Genomic DNA, 11379 nt, shown 5'->3' on the forward strand with positions numbered 1-11379 from the left:
TAATAAAGTAGTAAAATACTAAATTTTTAAATAATATAAGTTTATAAAGGCTTGCAGGAATTAAGCTTATATATTTATTATTATTTTTTTACTTAAAAAAGTTTATAATAGCAGCAAGTTAAATTAAATAAATAATTTACTACCTAAACTTAATATATTTTAAAATATATTTTTCTTATATAATATAAAAATAATATTTTTAAAGTTAGTACCTATATATAGTATTATAATAATAAATAGCTAGTTACCTTTTTATAAGTTAATTTATTTATTTTTTTACTAAATTAACCACGTTATACTAGTATATTAAAAAAATATTTAATATAGTTATATTAAATTTTTTAAAAGTCTTACTAAAGCACCTATTTTTTTTATACTTAAAAAAATAAAGGCCTATAATTATACATTAATTATTAAGGGTTAAATAAAATAATAGTTAAAAATTAATACCCTTTACCTTTTATTTTAAAAATTTTTAACTAAATTTTGGGAGCAACCCGCTATATTAAAATTAATTTAAAAAATACTTATTATTATATTTAGGTTTATAAAAAAGACTAGTAAAAAATAACTTTTTAATATTAATATAGTTATTATAAATATATTATTATACTTTTTAGTTTAACTAATACTCCTGCTACTTTTGAAAGTTATATTTATTTTATAATTTATAATATTTTAGATTAAATTTATATTATTTATTTTAATAATATTTTAATTTTTTTTATTAATTTTAAGTAACATGTTAAGCATGTTAAACAAGTTTTTAAATATTTATATAAAGCTAAATTATTTACTAATTTAAAAAAATATACCTTTTTTAAAAAAGAGGTAAAATTCCTAGGTTTTATAATTAATTAAAACAATATTAAAATAAACCTAAAACAAGTAATTATTATAACCTTATAAAAAAAACCTTGTTTTTATAAAGCCCTGTAATTCTTTTTAAGTTTTATTAATTTTTATTATTATTTTATTTATAATTTTGCACGAATTACCTTGCTATTAACTAGTTTAATAAAAAAAATATAATATAAAAAAAATTAAATTCTTATAATTTTAAAAGCGTGAAAAGCTAGTATTTTAAATTTTTTTTAATACCTTTATAAAAGCCCCCTTATTATATTATTTTAACCTTATATAAAAAAATAATTAAAAGTAAATGCTAGTAATACAGGGATGGCTAAAATTTATTTTTAACTAAATAATATAAAAAAATATTATTTAGTTATATTTTAGTTTTATAAATTTATTAAAGTAAAAATTAATTAGTTAATCCTAAATAAGAAGCTATTTATTATTATTTAATTATTTTATTATTAAAGGTAATACCTTAAAGGTTTTTTTTATAAAATAATAATATAATTAAATTATATAAATTTTTACTTTTTTATATAATAATAAAAGTATAGTAAAAAGCAAGCAAGATAGTATATAAATTTAATAATATATAATTTTAAGATTTTATATTACCCAGGCAAGCATAACCCTGTAAATACCTTATTTAAAAGATATAAAAGTAAGACTAAATTAGTCTTAAAATTTTTTTTTTAGCATTTATTAAAAAAAATAGTATAAAATATTAAAGTGTAAATAATTACTTACCTAAACTTAATATAAAGTTTTTATAAAAAAAAGCTTAATTTAAATAAAAAATAAAATATTTAAGTTTAAAGTATTAGGTGTAATAAGTGCTTTAATATTTTTAAAAAAAATTTTTTATTTTTAAAATAAAATAAAGTTAAATCTTAATTTTAAAAACTATAGTATTATAAATATATAGTTTAACCTTAAAAAAATTAGGTTTTAGCCTAGTATTAAGTTTAAAATATTATATTAATTAAAAATATTTACTTTAATTATATATTAAATTATTTAATAAAGTTACTTTTAGTATTATAATTTATAAATAACTAGACTTAAAAGTAAATTAAAGCCTTAAAGGCAAAAAATTAGGCTAAAAAGTTAAAAAATTAAGTTTTAAAAACTAATTAATTATAAAAAGTAAATTACTAGCTTTTTAAAATTAAATTTATATTTTATTAAATTAAAGGCTTAAAACTATAATTATTTAAGTATATTATAATAATTTTTTAGCAGGATATTTTAGTTTATAAAAAACTAAATTTTTAGTAAAATAAAAATTTTTTAGCTAAAAATAAAAGTTATAATAAAAATTTTTACTTATTTATACCTTATATACTAATATATTATAGCACCTTAATATTAATTTTATAAAAAATTATTTACCTTACTAAAACTAAATTACCCTTTTTTAAAAATTAGTATAAATTTTATTACCGGCCTACCACCTACCGTGTATTAAAAATAATATATTAATATTATTTTTATAATAATAAACTATTATATAAAGTAATATTAATTTATTTTTATTTTAATATTAATTTAAGCCCATAAACTAGCTAAAGTTTTTTATTAAAATTAAATTTTAAATTATAATTAGCCTAGAGGTATTATATTTAATTAAAACTTTTTTTATAAGTAAATATTAAAAAAAGCTATAATTTTATTATAAAACTAAGTTATATTTATTAACTGCTTTTTACCCTTAAACTAATAAGTAAATTAAGTAAATTAACTAAGTTTTAAAATAATATTTATATTATTTTATTATAAAAAATTACCATGCTTGGCTTATATTACTTAAAATAATATAATTTACTTATAATAATACTAAAAATATTATTATTAAAATATTACCCTTTTAAATTATATATAGCTAAGACCTAGAAATTATAGCATGGTTTAAAATTAACTTTAAATAAATAAAGATACTAGCTATATTAGCTAGGATTAAAAAGCTTAAAAAATTTAAGCTAAATATAAAAAGGACTAAAAAAAATATAAAATGTTATTAAACCTATTATAATAAAGGTTAAAAAACATAAAGTTTAAATTAAAATAACTTATTAAACTTAGTACTAAAAATTTAAATTTAAAAGTACTAGTAAAACTTAAGCCTAAGTTTATTAGTTTTTTTTAAGTATTAAATAAAATTAATTTTATAATATATTAACTTTTACTTCTTAAAAAGTATTATTAAATATATAATATTTTTTATATTTTATTATTTAATCCTTAGCATGGTAAAATTAATATAAAAGCTATGCCTAATTTAAAAAAAAATAAAAAATAAAAAATTAATAATATTATTAGCTATAACTTTATTAAAAATAAAGACTTATACCTAGTAAAATAAAAAAATAGCCTTTAAAATATAATTAATAGGTTTTTATTAAAAATATAAATATATTAAATCTTATTTAAAAGTATAAGAAAAGGCAAGTATAATAAGATAATTATTTATTATTTAATTAAAAATAAAAACGGGACCTAATCCCAAGCTAAAATATACTTAATATACCTAAATAAAAATAACCCTAATAAAATATTATTTAAAAATTATTATCTTAGCCTTAAACTATAAGTAACTATAAAAAACTATAAACTTAAAAAGTAATAAGCGCTAAAGTAATAAAAAAATAAAGTATTATTATAAAAATAAGGCCTTAATATTACCAAGCCATTGCCTGGTATAATAAAACTAAAAAATAATAAAAATAAATAATTAAGGCGCTAAAAAGGCACTAAAAATAAAATAAAATACTAGCTTTAAAAAAGTAAAAAAACTATAAAACACTACTATTAAAACTAAATATATAATTAATTTAGCTAAATACCCTTAATTATAATAGGAAACCTTATTTTAATATAAGTAAGTTAGGTATTAAAATTTAAAATATTAATAAAATAAGCCTGGTAAGCAAGCTTAACTTTTTTTAAAATTAAAATTTAGTAATTAATTACTAAATATGGCCTAAACTACCAGGGGAAAAGCAAAGGTATAATTATAAAACTTTAATATTATTTTTTATATTAATAATAAAGGGATTTATTAATTAAATAATAAAAAGCAAGGTATAATATAATAATATTTTAGTGTAGTATTAAAGATTTAACTTCTGTTAATTTTTTTTACCTTACTTAAAAGGGAGAATTTTTTTAATAGGCTTTTTTTATATTTTTAAAGGCCTTTAATAATTAAATTATAGTAAAATAAGTTTAAAATATAAATTTTTAGCCTTATTAAAACTTTTTATTTTTTAAAAAAACTTAACCTTTTTGTTATTAGTTCACGGGTAAAAAAAATAGTAGTAACTAATTAAAAGCTATAAGTTATATATATTACTTATTATTATTACTTTAACCTAAGAAATATAATAAATTAGCTATAAAATATAAAAATAAATATTAAAAACTTACTAGCTTATAGATTTTATTATAATAAAAATAAGTTTTATATAAAATTAATATTATAGTATTAAACTTATAACTAAACTAAAATAGTATATTATTATTATTTAAATTACTAGCTTTTAGTATAAACTAAAAGTATATTAAGTACTATAATATAGCTAAATAAACAGGTATATATAATAAAACCCTGTGTATTTTACTAGCTTTTTTATTTTTTTAGGCTTTTTTTTATTATTTAAGGTGTTATTTTTTTACTTGCCCTTTTTTTTTAAATCGCTTAAGGAACCTTTATTATTCCTATTTATGTTTTTAATAATAGTAGTGGTAGTCTTTAGCAAAAAGGGAGAATAAATTTTAAATCTTATTATAGGGGCTATAAAATTAAATAATTAATAAAATAATAAAAAAATAAGATATTAGGCTATAAGAAATAAAATAGGGGAACTAAAAGAATAAAATAAAAAAATTAAAAAAAACAAAAAAAAAGAGACCGGGAAATAAATAAAAATTTATTTTTTTTATATTTAGCTACTTATATAATATTAATAATATAGTATTATAATAACTATATTAACCTTTTTATTATTTATAAAACACTACCTATTTACAATTTATTAATACTTAAATTAATAAAAAATAACTTAAAATTTTTATTATTTATTAAAATAGCTATTTTAGCCACTAAAAGTAAAGCTATTTAAAAGTAAAATATTAATAAAAAAATATTATTTTAAGCCTTAAGATAACCCCGCATTTAATAATAAATTATTTTAAATAAAAAAATTAAATAATTAAACGTAAAACTAAAGTAAAATAATAATAAGACATGCCTATTATAAAAATTAAAGTTATTTAAAAATTAGGTTAATTTTAATTAAAAAAGGGCTAAGTTATTATACCCACGGGTATTAAGCCCTAATAAAATAAAAAAATTAATAAAATAAAAATTATAATAATATTAACCCCCCACGCAGTGGTAATATTACTATTATTTTAATAATATATTTAAGACTAATGCCCTAGCAAAAAATAATTAGTTAAAAGTTAGTTTTTATATATTTTAGGCCTTAAGATTTAATATTAATTTCTTATTAAATAGCCTTCTTAGTACTTTGTTTTGTACCTGGTTAGCCTACTTAAGGTTTTCACAGTATTAAATAATATTTAAAAATAAGTAGTGGTAAAAGTAAGAAAAGACATATTAAAAAAATACCTTATTAAAAAAGGGGATTTTATTTTTACTAAAATATTTAAAAAAAAGTAATAGCATAAATAAAAGTTTAAACGTTAATAAATAGGGCTATATTAGGTAGCTTGTATTAATCAAGGTAAGAAAAGTATAATATTAAATAAATCTATTTTTAAATTAAATATTCAAAATTTTTATATTAATTATATTAAGCTATTTATTATAAAAACTTAATAAAAAAAGGAGAAGGCTTAAAAGTTAAAAAAAATAATTTTATACTAAAAAGCAGTAATAATAAATTACTAAAAAAAGTAGTAATATTAAATTTCTTTATTAGTTAAAAAACCTAATATAAATAAAAAAAATAATATAAAAAATAAAAAGATTAATTTACAAGGCCTTCTTAACAAGCACAAGAAATTTAAATAAAAAAAGTAGTAAAAAAAAGTCCTAAAGTTATTTTTTTAAATATTTAGGGGGAAATATTACTTACTTTACTTAAGTCTTTTTAGTAGCTACCCTTATTTTTACCTTACTTTTACTTTTACTTTTTTTACCCTAACCCCTTAACTCCTAATCTTTTATTTTATAACTTTTTTTAATAATATTAAAAAGTTTTTTTTCTTTTTTTTCTTTTTTTTCTTTTTTTTTCTTAACACTTAAAACTTTTAAAAATCTTACTTAAAAGGTTATTAGTAAGAGAAGTATTACTTAATTCTCTTTTTTTTTAATCTTTTTAATTTTAATTTTTTTTACCTTTTTTTTTTCTTGCAAATATTTTTTTATTACTTTTTTAAAGCTTTTTTTAAACCTTCCATGTGTTTTTTTTTAAATATTATAAAAATTAACTTTTTTTAATTACTTAAAAAGTAGAATAAGATACCGGTAGGGAATAAAAAAGTTAAACTTATTAATAAATAAAATAGTAATCTAACCCAGTTTATTATTAATAAGTAACTTATAAATATAATATTTTTTTAATAATTTAGGGGGAAAATAGACCGGATTTCATGCCTAGGGTAGTTAATTAAATAATATTTATAAAAATAGTATTAAATAAAAATAAATATTTAAAGTTAGGATAAATAATTAATAATAATAGTATATTATATAATAAAAAATATTAAATTTCCTATTTTTTTTAGTACTAGTACTAGCTAAAGCTAATATTATAAAGTTAAGTAATTATATTATTTAGGACCTTATTAAACTACTACTAAATATTTAAAAGTAGTTTAAAAGGTACTTTTAATAAATTAAAAATACCTATAAATAAATTTATTAAATAGTATTTATTTTAAATATTAATTATAAATATATTTTTAACCTTAAAATCTTATAAAATATTATTAAAAAGTACTAGCTAGTAGTTAAAATTTTTTATTAATACCTTATTATTTTTACTTTTAATAAACACACTTAAAAGCGCCTTATTAAACTATTATAAAATAATTAAATTTTAAATAAAAAATATATTATAAAAGTAATAAAAAACTTGCAGGACTTAAATTAATTAGCTAAAGTTATTATAATATTTATTATTTAAGGTTTTAATTTAATTTAGGAACCTAAGAGGGATAGTTACTTAAATTAAAATATTATTTAAATATCTTAAAAAAGTATAAGCTATATACTTAAGTTATTAATTATTAAGCAGCTTTTTTACTATTTTTTAATATATAATTATTTAAAAAACATGGTAATATAAGTTTTAATTAAATAGTAATTAAAAACTAAAAATATTAAACTTAAAAAAGTAATTATAAAAGTTAAAGCTACGCGAAAACTAGGTATTTAAAAAAAAATAAAATATATTTATAATATACTATAGCTACAAGCATAGTATTTAATTTAAAATATTAAATACCTTATATTTAAAAAAAATAATTACTATAATTAATAAAATTAATAAAAAAAGCTAGTAAATATAATAAATACTAAAAAAAAGTATTAAAAGCTAATTTATAGAAGTAAATAACTATAGCTTTTAAAACTTAAAAATAGCTTGTTATAATATAATAATAGCTTATAAAAAAATTAATAATTTTTAATAATAACCTTTAGTTATTATTACTATAAATTAATAAGTTTTAATTAAATTTTACGCTAGTTTACAAAAGGTTTAAAATAATTAAAATAGCCTTTAAATATAATTATATAACACCTGCTAGCTTCTTGCTATATATATTATAATAATAATAAGTATTATAATAGTTACCTTGCCTGTAATTAAAAATAATATAAATAGGTAAGCTATAATTACTTCTTTTTTTACCTTTATAAAATTAAGAAATATAGTATGGTATTTATAGTAATATTTTAAAAAGTTTTTAAAAATAAAGTTTGCTTTTTAATTATATATTTATTTTATTTTATTAATAGCTATATATTTTTATTAAAAAATTTTAGCTTTATGCCAAAAATTTAGGCTTATTAAAATTATATTAAAAAAATAATATAGTGGTAAGGTTACATGTTTTACCACAGTAATTAATAATTAGTTATTTTTTTATTTTTAGTTTTTAAATACATTTATTTTTTATAAAGTAGTTTTTATTATTTATTTACCATAGGATTACGAGTATCTTTGTGGGAGTATTATTAATCATAGCGGCCAGCTATACATTGTTCAACCGGGCGGACAGAATGCCCGTGTACTTACTCTGTCTACGTTATATCATCCCGGACATTGATTCATAACCGCCAGCATCACCATTTCCCGGTAACTGACAACCAGACGAGTCAAGATGACCTCAGAGGGATGAATTCTTTCGAGTTGAATGGAATCATGGGCTCCTGAACCATGGGACATTCCGCCAAGCCACTCATTACTGTCCAGTGTACTACTGTGTGTTGCAGTATATTAGGGATGTTAAATGACAAATGTCATGTCGTATTTCCATGTCCGCCCCTATGTCCGACAAGGGTTGACACCAAGCAATCGGACATGTCTGATCGGCGCCCCACCTTCCCTGAAAAGAGCTACTTACGTGAGCTTGTAAGCTACTAGGCCAGGCAGGGGAATTTTAGGTAGCTTTAAACTATTTTAGGACTAGCTTTACCCACCTAGTCACGTGTGTGTCGGTATGGGTTGTTATAAAAAACATGGACATTATCAACAAATTGACACAGTGGAGAAAATATCAACATTTTAATATCCCTAGTTGCACTGTGCAGTTGCACTCTAGCTCCAAGGCAGGACGGTCCACCGTCCAGCGATTGAAGGGCCTCAAGGCCCACCGTGGCCTAGGCATGCCTAAGCCTTTAAAGTGTGTAGGATATACTATAATAGGTAGACTACAGGTGTATAGTTAGTAAGTGAAAATGGAAATAAGTTATGAATGGATATATACAAGGATCGGAGAAATTGTTAGAAACTTTGTATTCAAGGCTCTGAGCTTGAACCTGTGGACTAACAACTTTAGGCTCGTGAACCGGGCGGTGTTATTATACTAAAGGCGCGGAATTACCAATTATTTCACGTTTCGTGACTCTGGTGACTACGGTTCGGCTCACCTTGCCCCAACTGCCAAGATTCACCTTGCTCCGCCTAGAGAACATGTGACTATTAGTAAAGCAAGGTAAATTTAACTTTAATCCCATACAAAACTACTTCGAAGACCTTTTATAGGTGTATCTTGCCTGTTGCAAAGGGGGGACCCCTAGCTTGCCCCCTTGCTTTTTAATCCCCTTCGGGGACATCGGGGGGACCCCCCCCCTTTTGCTTAAGGGCGCCTTTTCTTATTTTTTGCTTAGGTATAGGGGCTTACTTAGGTTAAAGGGCTTACTTGGGTTGGGTAACAAAGTAAAATTCACCTTAGTTTACTAAGTAATTTAATAAGTAATGTGCGGAGCAAGGTGAATCTCGGCAGTTGCACCGAGGTGAGCCAAACCGCGTTCTGTGACTGACTCTGGGCTATCTATATACAGACTCACGGAGACTGAGTAGACTAGGCTTGATCTGCTCGCCCACTGTTTTCTGGATTTATTTTTAAAAGCAAATCGATTAATCGACCCCATCGCTGCGCCGCGATGCAACGACAGAGTTCCACTTTGTGTCGCAGATTAAGTCTGGTTGTCTCGGACTCGGAGTCTCGGACTCAGCGGGAGGAGCCAGACTCAGGGGCGATTCGTGGATTACCCATTGCTTACCTGTAATTTACGAGGCTCTCAATCAGTATTAGGTCCGATTCGTGGACTGTAGCGGACTCATGGTATTGCGGTGGTAACACTCAGTTGCGTGGCTAGGATGCTGCTCCGCCCCTTGCTGAAAGGAGGTGCGCCTGAAGTGACCAGCGTGGCCTTTAAAGAGCCAGCCAGTTCCCATCCATCTCACAGCAGCAGCACGGCCTTTTTTATGAACAATCTGTCCTTTTCAGTCTCCCCACACTTGTCACTTCTGGTACCTGAGCCCCAACACTTTCACTGGTCGGGATTGTAGCCTTGAGCTTCGATTCCGCTATGACACCGTGGCCTTTTGTCTTGAATACGGCCAACTCTCATTGTCAGATCTCCAAACTCGATAACGAATTTTGTTCTTCTCGCGGTTTATATCGATCTTGAGTTGTTTATGACCAGACATCGCCAGTGAAAATGGAGAACACTTTCACAGACTCTTTGCCCTCTACCCCATCGATAGAGGTTCCCGTGCTCACTGTCTCCCCAGCTGACACATCCCTCCAGGCCGAGGGTGTGGAGGCCGGGACAAAGCCCGAGGAGAAGAAGCCAGCGAAGAAGAGAAAGTCATGGGGCCAGGAATTACCAGTTCCTAAGACAAATCTACCTCCTAGGTAAGTTGTAAACACTTTGCCACTATTCGTGCTAACAGCTGTCACAGAAAGCGCGCCAAGACAGAGGATGAAAAGGAGCAGCGCCGGATTGAGCGAGTCCTCCGCAACCGCGCAGCTGCACAGACGTCTCGCGAGCGCAAGAGACTTGAGATGGAAAAGCTGGAAAACGAGAAGATTGACATGGAACAACAAAACCAATTCCTTCTTCAACGCCTCGCCCAGATGGAAGCTGAGAACAACCGACTAAGCCAACAAGTTGCTCAACTCTCAGCAGAGGTCCGGGGTTCCCGTCATAACACCCCGACGGCCAGCTCTCCGGCGTCAGTTTCGCCAACCCTCACCCCGACTCTGTTCAAGCAGGAGGGCGACGAAGTCTCTCTCGACCGCATTCCCTTCCCGACCCCATCTGTTACCGACTACTCCCCCACTCTTAAGCCTTCCTCTCTGGCTGAGTCCTCCGACCTGACACAACATCCTGCAGTGATGTTGTGTGACCTGCAGTGTCAGTCGGCGGACTCGAAGGAGATGGAAGTGCCTTGTCTCTTTTCGACCTTGAAGCCAGCATCAAGCATGAGCCTACACATGACGTTACAGCTCCTCTTTCTGACGATGACTTCCACCGCTTATTCCACGGTGATTCATCCCTTGAGTCGGATTCTTCACTCCTTGAAGACGGGTTCGCCTTTGACGTTCTCGACTCAGGAGATTTATCAGCATTTTCATTTGATTCTATGGTTGATTTTGACACCGAGCCTATCACCCTCGAAGACCTCGAGCAACCCAACAGCCTTCCGGATCCAACTTCTTGCAAGGCTGCTAGCTTGCAACCCAGCCATGGCGCGTCCACTTCGCGATGCGACGGGCAGGGCATTGCAGCTGGCGGCGCGTGAGAGGTTCTCTCGGGAAGATCATTTGGTTACCGATGTTGCAGAGGGTCGATGGAGCTGGGAATCCTTATTGACTCTGGCGTCGGCGATAAATTTTCTTGAGATGCCAGAAAGACGAAGAAGCACCTTGAGGGGCATGAAGTCGTTGGAGTGCGGTCGGCGTATTAATTCAGGGAAGCGATACAGGGTTACGCGGAGTTCACGGAGTTCGTCCAGTTCAAGAGAGACGTTGACG

At 25.2% G+C, this 11379-nt stretch overlaps 1 protein-coding gene across 1 annotated transcript; it reads left to right on the forward strand.

Moving 5' to 3' along the window:
* Window positions 1-10060: 10060 nt before the first annotated feature.
* hacA (transcription factor HAC1) lies at window positions 10061-11147 on the forward strand (the record flags this gene model as incomplete). Its single annotated transcript, XM_026746336.1, has 3 exons — window positions 10061-10257; window positions 10305-10759; window positions 10852-11147. The coding sequence occupies 3 exons, from the start codon at window positions 10061-10063 to the stop codon at window positions 11145-11147; spliced, it is 948 nt and encodes a 315-aa protein (XP_026605332.1).
* Between the last annotated feature and the right edge of the window lie 232 nt (window positions 11148-11379).

Source organism: Aspergillus mulundensis, assembly GCF_003369625.1.
Source record: "Aspergillus mulundensis strain DSM 5745 chromosome Unknown scaffold_3, whole genome shotgun sequence".
In the NCBI taxonomy this organism is placed as follows: domain Eukaryota; kingdom Fungi; phylum Ascomycota; class Eurotiomycetes; order Eurotiales; family Aspergillaceae; genus Aspergillus; species Aspergillus mulundensis.